This window comes from Emydura macquarii, unplaced genomic scaffold (genome assembly GCF_026122565.2).
Source record: "Emydura macquarii macquarii isolate MOO-44397 ecotype Brisbane River unplaced genomic scaffold, CSIRO-AGI_Emac_v2 contig_3220, whole genome shotgun sequence".
In the NCBI taxonomy this organism is placed as follows: domain Eukaryota; kingdom Metazoa; phylum Chordata; order Testudines; family Chelidae; genus Emydura; species Emydura macquarii.
The window spans coordinates 7,881,606-7,898,876 of NW_027133357.1; the positions used below are offsets into that span (position 1 = coordinate 7,881,606).

General features: G+C 45.1%; 2 protein-coding genes across 2 annotated transcripts; both read right to left on the reverse strand.

The window, feature by feature from the left end:
* Nucleotides 1–408: 408 nt before the first annotated feature.
* LOC137142449 (pepsin B-like) lies at nt 409–6,509 on the reverse strand. The gene is made up of 9 exons (XM_067531830.1): nt 6,454–6,509; nt 5,975–6,128; nt 5,128–5,245; nt 4,047–4,165; nt 2,866–3,065; nt 2,363–2,485; nt 1,589–1,733; nt 891–989; nt 409–561 (listed from the first exon to the last, which is right to left on the reverse strand). Exons 1-9 carry the CDS (start codon nt 6,507–6,509, stop codon nt 409–411), a joined length of 1,167 nt encoding a protein of 388 aa, XP_067387931.1.
* Nucleotides 6,510–10,347: 3,838 nt separating this feature from the next.
* LOC137142448 (pepsin B-like) lies at nt 10,348–16,954 on the reverse strand. Its single transcript, XM_067531829.1, has 9 exons — nt 16,899–16,954; nt 16,436–16,589; nt 15,654–15,771; nt 14,813–14,931; nt 13,619–13,818; nt 13,297–13,419; nt 12,539–12,683; nt 10,992–11,090; nt 10,348–10,683 (listed from the first exon to the last, which is right to left on the reverse strand). The coding sequence occupies exons 1-9, from the start codon at nt 16,952–16,954 to the stop codon at nt 10,531–10,533; spliced, it is 1,167 nt and encodes a 388-aa protein (XP_067387930.1). The 3' UTR covers nt 10,348–10,530.
* Between the last annotated feature and the right edge of the window lie 317 nt (nt 16,955–17,271).

A 17,271-nucleotide genomic window follows, 5' to 3' on the forward strand; every position in this document is an offset into this window, starting at 1 on the left:
TTGTAGTTCTGCAGCCCGAGGCCAAGTCAGTGGAGCCAGGCTCTGAGACTTGCTGCTGCAGGGATTTTATGGCAGGGTAGACGGCCCCAAAGGAGTTAACTTACTGTTGGATACCCAGGGAGTAGTTTGGGTGCTATCATAAACTGGCGAGGCCTACAAACAAACAGCAGGGCTCAATCTTCACTCAATCTCCAAAGACGACGTAAGACAATTTGCTTCACTGCATTTTTATTTGTAACGATACATTTGGAGAGCACTGATTCTTGCATGCAAGCCAAAGAAAAGCTACGGGAGGTACATTAAGAAGGGTACCATCTATCCATATGAATTTAGTCTGATTCTATCCATGTCCAGGAGAAATGAGGGAGGGGAATGGCTTCGTCCGGTTCAGGTGGATGAACTGCTTGTCTAGGCTGATGGGGCAAAGCCCACTCTGTTATTGGACATGTCATAGACAGAATAATATTCCTTGAGGAAGACGTCTCCCAGGATCCAGAGTGGCTGCCCATTCTGGGAAGGCAGGTACGTGGGCTCAATCCCAACCGTGCAGTAACCATTATTCTTGAAGAGGGAAAAAACAAAGAGAGGCTGTTTCAGGACTGTTGTTTGAATAGCCGGGGGCTATGAAGGCTACCCACAGAAGCCCCAGTAGCATTAGTGGCCACTTTGCAATGGCTGCTGGGAGCAGGAGCAGGCCCCCGTAAGCCCATAGTGTCGGAACAACCAACACCCCATCATCGAGAGTGATGATAGGACTGACAGGCAAACTGAGCTGCAGTGTAGGGGGAAGCTCTGCAAGTCCCAGAAACAGTGACCCTCTGCTGGGCGCCCTGCACGCGTCACTGTCTTGGTAAAACAAAAGCACTGTGTGCAGTTAAAGCAATACATACATTGAAGACATAGGCCGAGGGAGGCAGCGGGAACTGGGATCCGCTAATGACGAAGGTGATGGTCGGCATGCTCTGGACATTGCTGCAGCTCACCACGTACTGTGGAAACAAAAGACAAACCGGGGGGCTCAGCGTGTGGCAGCGGAGAGCAGAGGTCACCTGTCCAGTGCCTCCAACAAAGGAGTGGTGCTGTCAGCTGTCGACACTTCCGTCCAACAGAGGGGAGAAACCCCCCTGCAGCACTCGGGCATCCCATGAGCAGCAGCTTCACCAGCCTCAGACGTGCTCCTGTGCCTGGCACGCCAACGGCAGTAGCGTTGCATTCACCAGGCCTGATTCTCATGCTGATTTTACGCTGGCAACTGGTGTAAATCAGCATAACTCCAGAGCTGTGCTGATTTACACCAGCTGATGATCTGGCCCACAGAGGTCAGCAGAATTACTTGTGATTTACACTGGGGAAAGGGAGATCAGATGCTCTTTTTCCAAACTCCGGCGAGACTTTCTGTTCCCTGGATGTAGCTGGTGCTGTCACCAGCTTTAAGCCTCCAGCCCCTGAGCTCCTGTAGGAACACCTTTTCTGATCACACAAAAGCCCATCATTTTCATCTTCTTATGTCTTGGATTCCTTGTGTCAGGCACTGCAAACTCCCTCACAGATGCCCTCAGCGGCGCAGCAAGGCACCAGTTGCTCCTACCTCTCCGTTGGATTCCTGAGCACCCACGGCCTCCAGGAAGGACCCCATGTACTGCTGTGGGATGGTGAGCAGAAACGTCCCGGTGTCCACAATAGCCTGGCAGCCTTGGCTGCACCAGCCAGTCGCCTGCTGTCCGATAGCGAACCTAAGGAGGGCAGCACAAGAAACTTTACTATGGTAACTTGTCAGCAAAAAGAACTGCTTCTGATGCAGGATGAGACAGGGTTTAGGACACTGTATAACCTGCAGTCCAAGGACTCTTCTTCTATAGACCCAAGCATGGTCATTGGCCCTGATTCAGCTAAGCACAGAAGCACATGCTTAATTTTTAGTACAACTTTGGTCTCTGCTCGTCAAAGCACTTAAGTGTTTACTTAAAGTTAGGCATATGCTTAACTCCCATTAACATCAGTGGGATTTCAGCATGTGTTTACAGTTCAGAGTGGTTTGCAGAATAGAGGGCTAGGTTAGGAGCTTTTATTATTGCTCGAACCAAAAACCTGGATCCAAACTCCTTTTGAGTGTGCCTGAAATCCAGATCAGATCCAAATTTCACCCCGGGCGAAGTTCAGACCTCAGGTACCAGTAATCCTGCTAGCTTCATTTTGAGGATGGCACAGAGATTTTTTTTCCTCATTCATCCTCCTCCGCAGAGACCTCGAGTTGACACGGGGCAACTGCCTCCACTAATTACAGCCGGAAAGGCTCTCTACAGACAGCAAGGAAGACAGGCTCATGCCTATGTTAATAAAGGGGGTTGCAAACAAAACTTACTCCTCAATACCAATCTGCCAGTAAACCTCTTGGGTAACAGGTGCCCACGTAATCTGGCCAGAGAACAGTTGAGTGTCAACACCTCCAAAGATGATTTCTCCTCCATAATTATATGTTGGTTGGCTGGAAACACACATGGTTACAAATGTCAGACATATGTTACTCAACAGCTACCTCCTATGGTGCAGGAGCTGTAACATATATGTGGAGGGGTAGGCAGGGATGTGTGTGGGAGTCAATGGTTAGACAGAGAGAAAATAAACAGAGGGGTGCATATGGTAGTAGACAGACAGACCAGACAATGGGTGAAGAGACAATCAATAATAGTGGATGGGTGGGTTGGCAGATTTATAGGTAGAGAGAGTCAGATAAACAGTGGGTGAGTGAGTTGGTATATGATATACATTTAGACAGATACAATGATAGATAGATAGATAGATAGATAGATAGATAGATAGATAGATAGAGTGTTATATATGGTGAGAGACATAAAGAGATCTTACCGGGAGAAATAGAAACTGAAGATGGGTTCAGTAAGCTGACCCTGCTTTAGCATCTCCTGCATAGCGGTGTAGGACCCTGCTACGGCCATAGCAGGATAAGCCATCCCCAAAATCCCATCAAAATGAGCATAGTAGAAAGGGCTGGTAGGTTCATTCTCGCTCAGACCAAATTCCTGGTTGTTGATAACAATGTTCTGGACCTAGAGGGGAAGAAAAGAATGGCTCTAACCTGGAATTTTACACAAAATTATGGTCACAAAGTCGGATGACTGTGCACTTCTTATGTTTCTGATCAATTCAGCTATCTCAAAACATCTTCAGCCGACATCAGATTGTTGATACTGGGGTTTACACCAATTTAACTAAATCGGTTTAAATTCATACCTTAAGTTAAAACTGGTGCAAATTTCTCATGTACACAAGCCTTTATTATGTCCTGTATTGATAGGATTAAACAACAACATAAAAATCAAATATACAGGGCCAAATTCATCCCCGTTGTCATGAAACTGAAATCAATGGAACCCAGCCAAGGATTAATTTAGCTCATAAAGTGTCCTCAGATAAATGTCCCCAAGCAGTAAAACTAGAGCAATGTGTCACATAGTCTACCTTCTGTGTGGGATACAAGCTGCATTCTTAGGCAAAAGTTTTATCAATGACCTTTCATGTTTTTAACTAATGCAGTCTGATGATTCCAGAGATGCATCTCTAAGAGATTAAAAAACATGCCTGATAGTAATAGACTCAAAGAGCTCCATCTGCTTAGCTTAACAAAGAGAAAGTTAAGGGGTGACTTGATTACACTCTAAAAGTATCTACACAAGGAACAAATATTTAATGATGGACTCTTCAATCTATCCGGGGAAGGTATAACACAATCCATTGGCTGGAAACTGAAGTTAGACAAATTCATATGGGAAAGAAGGCGTACATTTTTTACCATGAGGGTAATTAACCATTGGAACCATTTCCCAAGGGTAGTGGTGGATTCTCCATCACTGGCAATTATGAAATCAAGACGGGATGTTTTCCTAAAAGATCCGCTCTAGGAAATATTTTGGGGGCAGTTCTGTGGCCTGTGTTATACAAGAAGTCAGACCAGATGATCACAATGGCACCTTCTGGCCTGGGAAGGCGTGAATAACATCGCATGCTGGGGTGGTGCAGCTTTCACTTACTCTCACTGTGTCGTAACCTAAAAGCACAGTTAGGCTGCCACTGCCGTAGCTCAGGGTGTAGGTCTGTCCATTGTTGGTGAAGGTGGATGACTGGTTGGGGTTGAATCTGTCATGATTGGCTGGATTGAAAACAAGATCACAACATCACGGTCACTCTCTTGGATTTGACCGACTCCCATCCACCCGGTGAGTGAGTATCCAGCACTTCCCAACAGCTGACTTCCCATGGAGTGAAAGAACAGACCTGAGAGTTAGCCCGGGAGTTCTTGCAGAGAAGAGCACTAATGCAAACCACATCAACTCCTTTGCATGTATCTCTCTGTCAGGAATCAGGGCCTGTAGCAGAGCTACTTTACAGCCTAACAAGCGCAGCTGGCCTGTGGGAGGCTGCCTGATTGCTGTGACGAGTCGGGAGACTGGCTCTTCAGCCAGCAGCAGCTGCACTGCTCAAAGCATTCGCCAACGGCTGTGTTACCTCCTGTGCCACCTGCCTTGCCTTGCCACCCAGTCCTGACCTTCAGCTCTGATTCCTGACTTTGACTTTGGCACATGGCCTCTGCCTCTAGGTCAGACCCTGCTCTAACCACTGGGCATGAGTGCCCACGTCCCACTCACCGACACTACCTATCTTCCCTCCATTGCACCCATCAGCACAGTAGCTAAGAAATTTGGGCAAGATCCTCAACTGTCATAAATCAGTGTCACTCTTTTGAAGTCAATACACCCACGTCATTTTATATCAGCTGAAGACTTGGCAAATAGTTATGCCGTTCAAAGCATTTCTCGTCTCCCTGCATGAGTCCTTGAGTTTCAGAATGCATTGCAGTATCACTGATTACGTTTTCGACAACTATTTTAGAAACCTGTAGTACCCTTTGATAAGGAAAGAGTGTCCCATATTATAGGTATAACTTAGTGAAGTGCTCCAGAAGGGGAGTAACAAATATAGGGATATGACATTCCCAAATATGGTTTCAGAGCACCTGTTCTTTTTGCCTGGTTGGAATTTGACTATGCTTCTCAGGAACAATGCTCCCAGGACACGCATCTACTGAATGCTAAGAAGCTGAGCAATACTCACAACAGGCTTCACTCTGGCAGTAGGTAGACGGGACCCACAGGTTGGAGGAGCCAGTGTCAAAGAGAACCAAGAAGTTCTGGGGTGGAGTTCCAATGCTGATCTCTCCAAAGTAGAAGGACTGCAGAAGAGAGGATACATGTGGGCAAGGGAATTCCTTTGTGCTCTTAATAATTTTTAAATAACATTTTGCCCTTCTCGAACAACTTCCAACTGAGGAGTCTAGAGGTTTTTAGAGCCTTTAATGAACTAAGTTTCACCAGGGATGAGATAAGACGTTTACCATTATTTCCATGTTACATACTGGACAAAGGAGTCATGACAGGGAAAGTGACTTGCCCCAGTTCACCCAGCAATTCAACAGCACACCCAGGAACAGAAGCCAGATTTCTTGACCCCCAGTTCTGTATTATAATCCTAACTCCGTTCTCTGGAGATGGGGGTGTGTTCCAGAGAATATGCAGCAAATACTTGAGAGCAACAAAACAGAAAATAAGCAGCAGAACCCAAATGCAGCTTTTTCTACAAATAGAAATAAAACTGAAAACAGAACTTGTTTATTTTAGTTCTTTACATCTTCCAAATGTACCCAAAGCTGAAAGTTCAATGGACAAACCATTTCAAAATACTTACAGCTTTCCAAGGTCTGAAAAGAGGGATCAACACCTTTTATTGACTTGTCACCATAAAGAGGAAGAGACAGGGACTACACTAATGGGGTTCTACAAGTACATAGATTTATTAGGTAATTATGTGAGTAGGTAGGTAATAAGGAAGGATGGAAGGAATAGCTAGTTATAGCGGTCAAACAGCACAGGGAGAGAGAGAGACAGAGCGCCTTAGTACTCACATCCAGGTAGTTGGCTATTGGTTCAGAAGCAACATTGTAATTATTGAGGTGGTACTTTCTGGCGGGATCAACCCTGTGATTCTTCAGGAAATCCTCCAGCACTCCCTTCTCCTTCATCACCTCTCGGACAGACTTGCCTTTTCTCAACAGGACTCTTCACAGAATGGAGAAGAAAACTCAGAACTCAGCAAGGAAAGTGTATGTCCTTCCATCACCTGGCATTTTGTTCCTCCCCGTACCCTATTATGATTCTGTTCCCTCATCTTAGGGACCTCTTATTGGTCAATGTTTTACCATCCAAATGAAGAAGCCTGTGCAGAGGCATAAATATATTTGCCCATATCATAGAATGAATAGAATGTTTAAGGAAAGATAAGGGCGTGGCTTAACTGAATACAGAAGTGTTGAGTTGTCTGACTATTACCTCTCTATGTACTTCTGTGCACTCATCACTACAATATCTGCACTGAGATACTCACCTCACCAGCCCCTCTGAGAGATGGAGGCAAACCAAGGCCAGGATGAGCCACTTCATGGTGTTTGATTTCTCCACCAACCAGCTCCCGTACACAATGAGTCAGTTGCCGTAGCAGAAGTGGGCTGAAGTCTGTGATATGGAGACCTTACTTTTATACCCTGGGCACTGTACCCAGGATGCTGTCCCCTGTTCCATTAACTGCTGGCACCCAATTTCCCATATCACTGTGCTAACCCAATGTCAATACCTTCTGTGTATTTAAAAAATCATTTCTTTTGTCAGGTGCTGAAATTATAAAGCAATTAATGCCTTCGATAGCAAGAGCAAATGATTAAGATCCAATAAGAAGGAAACTTCTGCTTCTGACAAAGGAATATCTTATCAAAAAAATCAACACACTAGAATGTTATCTGTTTGCTTCAAAAACCAGATTCTTCTTTTCAAAGACAAAGGAAACCATTCTTTAGAATGAATGGAAATTTGCAATACTCATGAAGGGGCAGTTATATAAAATGTCACGGGCCAGGGTCTGCTCTCACTGACCTTGGTGTGAATCTGTACTAGAGCTGGTCAAGAAATGTATTATTTTTTCCTGAAAAAAAAAAGAATTGAATGAAAGGGAAAAAATTTAATTTGCATCAAAATGTCTTGATTTACCATTGAAAAACAAAAACAAACTAAAAAGAAACATCCCAGTTTAAAGTCCTTTCTTTTCTTTTCTTTTTTTTTTTTTTTTGGTTAAAAATGAAAAAAATTTACAAAATTAGAATTTTGTTTGGAGGAGGTGTCAATTTTTGTGAAAAAGCCATTTGCTAGTTTTTTGGGGTTTTTTTAAAGTTACGACAAAAACTTTTCAACTAGCTCTAATCTGGAGTACCTCAGCCCCACTTACGGCTGGAAAGCCTTGTCTCCTCTAGGAAAAAGGTGCGTTCTTACCTCAGAAGAACTAATGTGGTAATTAAGGGCTTGGCTAAATGGCAAGTTACTGAGCAGCCCGCCAGGGTGTGACTGCAGTGCACCATCTTGTTGTACAGTAAAATCCCATGCGGATGCTGCTACGGCACACTCCAAGCGTGGGAGTGTGGCTTGGCGTACCACTATGTGCGGTAGCAGTGGCCACATGGGACGTGCGCTCTAGCTTGACACTCCAGCTTGCCATGCAATAATTGACCACGTAGATGAGCCCTGAAACGAGGTAAAAATCTAGCGCAGACAAAGAAGTTGTCTTACTCTTCAGCTACTCAGACCCGTGAAAACTAGCAACTGTCTCGTCATCGCTAGGGTTTTGCCACCTTTCAGCAAATGTGAGGCAGGAAAACCCGGGAAGAGAAATTCCGCCAAACTATTTTCCCGGGACAGGATATGAGCTATGCCCACTGATTACAGCTGAGAGCACAGTCTGGCCCCAATTTGACCAGGAGTGACTTCAAGGCAGGTAACAGCCATAGACGTTAACTCACAGTCTGTAACATGAACTCAGGGGCCAAGGCATCCCAGAGTCCCAAATCTACCCAGGACCTAGTTCGTTGTGAGCCTTCCTCTTCTTGCAGTTTGTAATAATAGGCAGTGGGCGGCCCCCCACGAACTTGCCAAGGTATCACTGTAGGTGGTCCTTTTTAACCTCTTCTCTGCTGCTGGATCACACACGTGTCCTGATTACAGCTTTCTACCCATCCTCCATTTGAACAGATGAAATACAAGGAGTACCCAGGGACATTGGGCAGCAACAGAGGAGCAGACTGCTGTGCATTGGAACAGAACTCTTTCTCAGTTTTGCTTTGGCACATTCAAGCCCTCTGGCTAGCTCATGGCGCGTTTTCCTTTGCCAGCCTTCAGACAAGAAGGTTTCCAACTCACCGCTCACGAGAGATACTGCCAGAGCAACACATGCTCTTCAGTACGTCACCACAATGGGCCAACGTGCTACCTGGCGGCAAACAGTTGGATCTGAAATGAGGGGCACTGGAAATTGAAACAAAGAACCACAGCTCACAGCCCTTGCCCTGGCAAAGTCCTGGATCTAAAAGCTCTTCGTTCCCTTCCTCATGTCAAACAGAGACCAAGGGACATTTCTTTAGGGGTAAAATGAAGGGGCAATATTGGGCTTTCTTGCATCTGTGAAAATTGTGAGGAAAAGAACCTCCCTAACATCAGTGGAATCTTGCTGGTTTTATGCCAGTGTAAATGAAAGCAGAATTTGACCCTTTGGGTCCTTTATGCTGATCATTGTCATGCAAGTCCTCAGGCTTTGGGGTCACTGTGCTTCCTTTCCCACAGATAGGATCATCTGAAGAAGAATGGGTTGGGAAAGCAAAGTTTATGGATAGCATCCCAAAGTGCTTAAACTGTATAGAGAAAACTACTAGAATGCAGTTACTGCTGGAGTGGAAGGCAGCAGCTAATTAGCACAGAATTCAATACCTAACTATGAGGAAAGAGGATATTTTGACCAAGAGGCCGTGGTTGGTGCACAGGGCTTGGACTCAGGAGACCTGCATTATTGTCCCAGCTGTAAAAATCACTGCACCTCAGTTTCCCCTCCAACCCTTTGTGGTGCATTTAGATAGTCAGCTCTTTGGGGCAGGAACTGTCCTTTATATATCCATACAGCACAACAGTTTCAACTGAGGCCTCTAGGTGCTACTGTAATATAAATAGTAAATAATAATAAACAAGTTCTCCAGGTAAATCCTTAACCTTACAACCGGGCCCTGGAATCCAATAACCTCGGTTATAAAGTCTCATCCAACAGACCCCAGACACAGTCAATCACACCTATTGCTGGAAGGGCTGCACTGCATCTGCCTGGAATTTCTATTTTGTTCTACACTGGTTCTTATATCATGCTCAGCACCACAGTATATGAGCGCCTTCCAAGAGCACAATGACCGAGAACGTGCTTTAGACACACACTGAACTATGCTGTGTACTGTAGTATCTCATCTCAGTCATGCTCCGCTGCTCAGATTCCCCTTCTCCAATGGCAACCAAAGGCCAATTGCAAATGCAGCAATAGCGGGTGAGGCAGCCTCTGGCGGATGACGGCGTTTCAGTGGACAGGTCCCCAGAGCCATCAGCTTTGTCCCAGGAGAGAACCCGCATCCTCAGCCATTCTGGCAGCTCTTCAGAGCTGTCTGCTTCTGCCTATCTGTGCTGCGCCTACGAATCCTGGTCCCACAGAAGCCATTGGAGGAGTTCCCACAGACATCAGTGGGAGCAGGGCTGGCACAGCTGCTCTCTGTGATTTCTTCTAGTTCATCACCTCTTTAAGGCTGGGCTTGTCTTTCTGTACCAGACTCTGCACTGGCAACATGTGAAACAGTAACCAGCCTTGGGCAAAACTAGAGCTATTTAAGTGAGACTCATAGACTTTAAGGCCAGAAGGGACCGTCACGATCATACAGTCAGGGGAAATCAGGAACATCTTGTACTATTCCACTGGTTGGTGTAGCCTGGGCTAGGAACAGAACCAGAGCCTCAGGATGGCCATATGATCCAATCGTAACAGCATGTAAATGGAGAGCGTACAAGAAGCACAGCAGACCTTTACCTCCTTCACAGCAACCACATTTTGTCCTGCTACCCCCATCCCAGCTGAGAAACTCAAAGCATACTACAAACATCAGTGGATGAAGCTTCCCACATCCCTCTTGTTAGCTAGTCAAGAATCAGCGTCTCCGTTACAGCTGGGAGCTGCTAAGTGCTTAGTACTTTTGAAATTTGGGCAGAAATGGATAACAGAGAGGTTAATTTCCTCCTTTATACCCAAGTAGCAAGTTGTGTGTGATAAGAAGGTGATGAGACCACAAATAAACGACTGGGCTCAATCTTCACTCAACAGACTCCAAAAGCAGCAAAAAAACCAATTTGACTGATAGCAGTTTATTCACAGCAATACATTTGGAGAGCACTGATTGTTACACACAAGACAAAGGCAAGCTATGGCTGTACGCAAGACACATTAAGAATGATACGATCTGTCCGTATGAACTTAGTCTGACTCCATCAGCGTCCAGGAGAGAAGATTTAGATAGGAAAGAGAATGTCTTCATCCAGTTCTGGAGATGCCTGGGTTTGGCTAGGCTGATGGGGCAAAGCCCACTCTGTTGTTAGCCATATCAAAGACAGAATAATATTCCCTAAGGAAGATGTTACCCAGGATCCAGAGTGGCTGCCCGTTCTGAGAAGATACGTAAGTGGTCTCAACAGCAACAGTGCAATAGCCATTGTTCTGTAAGAGGAAAAAAAACCAGACACACACATCTCTAAGGCCGTTGTTTCAATAGCCAGAGGGCTGTGTAGGCTGTAGCTTGACCCCCCAGTGAAATCTTTAGGAGCTTTGCTAGGCTAAGCTCACATGGTTGGGATGCAAACACCCCATTGTTTTGAGTGCAGTTAGGAACGACAGGCAAACAGAGCTGCGGTGTGGGGGGAAGTCTCTGCATTTGCACAGAAGTTCTGATTCCCTACCGGGCACCCATGCCTGGTTCATTGTCTCTGTAAGATAAAAGTTGGTTTTGCCTTTCAAGTAATACATACGTTGAGGACATAGACAGAAGGGGGCAGCGGGAACTGGGATCCGTTAATGACGAAGGTGATAGTCGGCATGTTCTGGACATTGCTGCAGTCCGCCACGTACTGTGAGAGAAAAGAACAAGAGAGGGTTAAGACAGTAACAACCCAGAGCAGAAGCTGCTCTTACAGTGGTTCCCAGCCGAGGAGAACGGCCACTATATGGTATCTATCGTTCCACCCAACTCAGGGCAGAGACTAGAGCTGGAAGACGTGTTTCGGGTGAATAGATTATTTGCTGAAAAACGCAGTCTCAGGTCGACCAAAACTATTTGTGAATCTGACCTGATAGTTTCAGTGTGGGAAAGTTTTTCAGGGCCAGGAAACCATGTGTTAATGCTCACACACGTGATCCCCCATTTATAAGGTTTAGTCCCATGGGGAGGGCACTCCTCTGGGGTGTGGGAAATCCCCGTTCAAATCCCCACTCTGGAGCAGGGACTTGAACTCACATGTCTCCTGTGCCAACTGAGTGCTCGAATCAGTAGGCTATTGGGGGGTGTATTGTGCTCAGTCTTTCCCGAGGTCCTTTCCAACCCTCATCTTCTATGATTCTAAACTCCCCAGATCTGAATCACTACTCTGGAGCGGGGACGCTGTATAAATGCTTAAATATTTATAGTGCCAAAGAAAGAGAGAGAGTAAATGAATGAGTGAGAAGGACTCCCTCTCTCTTTGGCACTATAAATATTTAAGCATTTATACAAAGCGAAACAGCTTCAACAGACGTGACTGTGAGCACCCCACCCCAGAATAGCATGTAGCCGGATGGTTAGAGCCCTCCCCTGGGATAAGGGAAGATCTGACTTCAAGTCCCTGCTCCAGAGTAGTGATTGAGACCTGGGGATCCCACCTCCCCTAATCAGGGGGCTATAGGTTGTAAGGGGGAAATAATCGCATAAGGTTTGATGGCCCAAAATGAATTTTTCCAATCTGCTGAAAAATTACAAATGTTTTTGGAACAGAACCAAATATTTCCTCTGAATATTTGGTTTGTTGGACAAACCGCAAAATCAGTTACTCATGCAGCTGTAGTGGAAACCACTCTGCCAGTATATGGGCAGCCGTCCACTAGCCTCCCACACGCTCTCCTGTCTTACATGTGGACAGCCGCAACGGTACATGCCCCAGGCCTGCTTCAGATCTCATGCTGACTTGATGCTGCGTCACCTCTTCAGCATGTGAACGTCAACATAGCTCCAGAGCTACGCCCATTTACACCACCTAAGGATCTGGCCCACTGACTTCAGCAGAATTACTTTTGATTTACACTGGGGAAAGGGAGATCAGATGCTCTTTTCCCAAACTCCAGCAAGACTTTCTGTTCTCTGGATGTAGTTGGTGCTGTCACCAGCTTTAAGCCTCCAGCCCCTGAGCTCCTGTAGGAACACCTTGTCTGATCACACAAAAGCCCATCATTTTCATCTTCTTACGTCTTGAATTCCTCCTGTCAGGCACTGCAAAATCCCTCACAGACGCCCTCAGCGGCGCAGCAAGGCACCAGTTGCTCCTACCTCTCCGTTGGATTCCTGAGCACCCACAGCCTCCAGGAAGGACCCCATGTACTGCTGTGGGATGGTGAGCAGAAACGTCCCGGTGTCCACAATAGCCTGGCAGCCTTGACTGCACCAGCCAGTCGCCTGCTGTCCGATAGCAAACCTAACGAGGGCAGCACAAGAGACATCACTGTACAAATCTGTCAGCCGAGGGAATGCCTCTGATGCAGACTGAGCCAAAAGCACAAGGCTTCAGATACTCCATAAACTGCAGTTCAGGCACCCTTATTCTATAGAGCCAAGCACTGCCAGTGGCCCCGATTCAGCAAAGGACAGCAGCACACGCTTAACTTTCAGTGCGTGCTTAACTTCATGTCTCTTCAGCAAAACACTTAAGCACGCGCCTATCTTTAAATAGCTGCTTAATGGTTTAGCCGTATTTAAAGATAATGCGTAAGAGCTTTGCTGAATTGGGGCTTATGGCAGGAGCTTTTATCATTACTTGAACCAAAACCAGGGATCCAAAGTCCTTTTGAAAGTGTCTGAAATCCAGACCCAACCGTTATCCTGAGCCAAGTTCAGACCTTGTGTAAGCAATAATATCTCCAGGCCAGCTAGAGGCTGGCACAGAGAATTCCTCCTTTGTTCAGTCTCCAGCACGGAGAATAGCAGCTGACTTCACTAATTACAGCTGGACAGGCTCCCTATAGACAAAGAGGAGGAAAGGCTCCTGTCCATGTTAATAAAGGGGGAGGGGTTTTGCAAACAAAACTTACTCCTCAATACCAATCTTCCAGTAAACCTCTTGGGTAACAGGTGCCCAGGTAATCTGGCCAGAGAACAGCCGGGTGTCAATACCTCCTAAGATGATTTCCCCTCCATAATCGTACGTTGGTTGGCTGGAAACACAAAGAGTTAAAATATCAGACAGGGATCAGATAGTGCACTATGGGGCACAGGCTGTAAAATACACAGGGATGGCAGATTGGGTGATGTGACAGTAAGAAAACAGATTAAGGGGTAAACATAGTGGGAGAAAGAGAGAGAGCAATATAGACAGAAAAGACTTAGGATGGGTAAGAGAGAGAGAGATCTTACCGAGAGAAATAGAAACTGAAAATGGGTTCAGTAAGCTGACCCTGCTGCAGCATCTCCTGCATAAGTGTGTTGTACCCCGGAATGGCTACAGGAGGATAAGCCATTCCCAAAATCCCATCAAAATAAGTATAGTAGAAGGGGCTGCTTGGCTCATCCTCACTCAGACCGAATTCCTGATGTTCTATGGTGATGTTCTGGATCTACAGGAAAAGATAATAATTGCTCTAAGTTAGAATTTCACATGAAATTATAACAAAAATAAGCAACCATTTCATTATCAAGGGTGATTGATGCTCAAGACGTTTGGCTAAAGCACATCGCTGGGGCTGGATGCTGATCTGATCCTTCTCTGAGCAGCTGCATATATTCAGTAGGGGATGGGAGTCACTTGAGGACAATGTCACAATCAGAGAAGAAAATTCAAAATTCAAAACAGCAAAATCAGAGCAAAAAAACCCAAAACAAACAAAAAACCCCATAGCCCTAGAGTTTGTGCCAGTCAGTGTAGCTAACGTTATTCCAAACTGACCTACCATTGGTTAACTCAGGGCTTGTCTACATGAGAAAGTTGCACAAGTTTAACTTAAATCACTTTTTAAACCAATTCAGTTAAACTAGTGCAAACCCCTTTGTACCAGCTCTTCTTTCAGTTTAAGGGTGGCTTTATGTCACTTTGCTTAATGAAACTAACCCACTCTTATGTTCCTGATCAACTTCAACTACACCGAAATAAGCCACTCCGAACAACATAAGGGCATTCACACTGGGGTTTGCACCAATTTAACTACATCGGTTTAAACTCACATCTTTAAGTTAAAACTGGTGCAAGTTTCTCAAGTACACAATCCCTTATTATGTCCTGTATTAACAGGATCTAATTAACAACATAAAGATCAAATGTACGAGACCAGATTCATTGCTGGTGTCACAACACCGAAGTCAAAGGAATTAAACCATGCATGAATTTAGCTTATGAAGTGTCCTCATATAAATGTCTCCAAGCCCATTGCAGTTAAACTAGAAAAGCGTATCACATATTCTGGCTGCTAAATGGGGTACAAGCTTCAATATACTGCATTCAAGACAGGAAATTACTAAGCACAGTCCCACATGTTTTTAAGCCTAATACAGTCTGATGACTCCAGAGACAGTTCTAATGACAACGCATGATGGGATGGTGCAAATTTCACTTACGCTCACTGTGTCGTAGCCTAAATCCACGGTCAGGTCTCCAAACCCATAGTCCAGAGTGTAGGTCACTCCAATGTTGGAAAAAGTGGACGACTGGCTGGGGTTGAACCTCGCATGATTGGCTGGATTAAAAACAAGATCGCAACATCATGGTCATTCTCTTTTGTGGCTGCAGTGTGATTTGCATCTGTCCCATTCAACTGCAGACTGAGTGCCCTGACATGGCAACATTTCCCAACAGCTGACTTCCCATGGAGTGAAAGAACAGGACCAAGAGTTAGCCCGAGAGTTCTTGTATGACAGAGCAGAGCACGGATATTAAGACAGAGAACCTCAAACAGACTTTTTTTTAATGCCCATCTTCATCTACCTATCTTGTACCCATAACCATAACATTTAAGAAGTATGGGCCAGATCCTCAACTGCTCTAAATAAGTGTAGCTCTACTGAAATCAATTTTTACCCGCTGAAGATCTTGGTAATAGTTATACCGTTCATAGCATTTGTCGTCTCCCAACGTGACTGCTTAAACTTTAGTATACACATTACACTATTCTACAGTGCAGTATCACAGCTGTAGAGTTTTCAGCTACTACTTTAGAATATCGTAGTACCTTTTTATAAGGAAAGAGTGATCCATACCATATTCAAGGCTTAGAAAAGAGTTCCAGAAGGAGACTAGCAGATATCTGAGTATGACATTCATAAACACTGTCTGAGAGGATCACTTTTGGTTTGGAAGATGATGTTTCTTCTCGCCTAGTTGGAATTTGACTATGCTTCTCAGAAGCGATGGACACAGGATCTGCAGCTACTGAATTTTTAACAGCTCAGTAGTACTCACAACAGGCCTCAGTCTGGCAGTACGTAGATGGGACCCACAGGTTGGAGGAGCCAGTGTCAAACATAACCAAGAAGTTCTGGGGTGGAGTTCCAATGCTGATCTCTCCAAAGTAGAAGGACTGCAGAGAGAGAAGAGGTGTGGGCAAGTGGATTACTTTGTGCTCTTAACCATTTTCAAACATTTTGACTTCTCTAGCATCTTCTATAGATGTCTAAGGACTTTATAGTCCTTAAGGAATTAAGCTCCACAGGGGTGGTCCATTATTCCCATTTTGCAGATGGGGGAATTGAAGTATGGAGAAGAAAAGTGACTTGCCCAATTCAACCATCAAGTCAATAGCAGAGCCATGAACCGAATAATGACTTCTTGACTCCCAGTGCTGTGCTATAACCATAAACCCAGTCCCTGAAGAAGACACACTATGTGCCGCAGGGAATATGCAGCAAACACAAGGGAGTGATAAGGTAGGAAAAAGGCAGCCCAACCCAGACTCCACTTTTTCTCCAAACAGGAATAAAATTGGAAGCAGAACTTGTGTTCATGGTATTCCTTTAGATTTTTTTCATCCAAACCACTTCAGAACAGTTACAGATTTCCAAGAACTGAGAAGAGGGATCAGAACATTCTACTGACTTGTGACCATTAAAAAGAAAGAGAAACAGGCGCTGTGATGAGTTCACCACAAAAGTACATAGATTGAATCAGTAATAAGGAAGGAAAAAAGGATAACAAGACTAGATAACGAAAGAACAGCAAGACGGAGAGATAGCCTTAATACTTACATCCAGGTAGTTGGCGATTGGTACATAAGCGACATTGTAATTATTGAAGTGGTACTTCCTGGCGGGATCAACCTTGTGATGCTTCATAAAATCCTCCAGAACTCCTTTCTCTTTCATCACCTCTCGCATAGACTTTCCTTTCTTCAGAGTGACTCTGTACCGAAAGATAAGAGCGCAGGAAATTGTTCATCTTTCCAGCATCTCTCATCTTGTTCCTCTCTGTATCCTGCCATAGTGCTGTTCCTTCCTCTTAAGTACCTCTCACAGCTCAGGGTGTTACCACTCAGAGCAAGGCTGCTGGAGCAGAGGCATAAATATATTTACAAATACTATACAATTTAGTAGCTCTTTGTAATGAACATAAGGATGTGGCTTAGGGGACTACAGAAAAGCTGATCTGTCTATTTTCTATGCAGGTACTTCTTTGCACTATTCACTACAATATCTGCTCTGGAATACTCACGTCACCAGCCCTTCTGAGAGCTGGAGGCAAACCAGGACCAGGATGAGCCACTTCATGGTGCTCGATTTCTTCACCAACCAACTCCTGAACAGAGCACGTTGGTCACTGCAGCAAAATTGGGCTGAAGTATCTGATCTAGAGTCCCTGCTTTTATATCCTGGGCACTGCCCCCTGCTCCATTATCTGCTGGCACCCAAAGTCCCATATCACTGTGCTCACTCAGCATCAACACTTGGTGTATTTTATTCCCTTCAGGGAGCATGAAAACATGTTTCTTTTGTTGGGTGCTGAGACTGTAAAGCAATTAGTGCCTTTGACAACAAAAAAATCAAACAACTAAGATTTTATCAAAAGCAAACCTCAACTCACAACA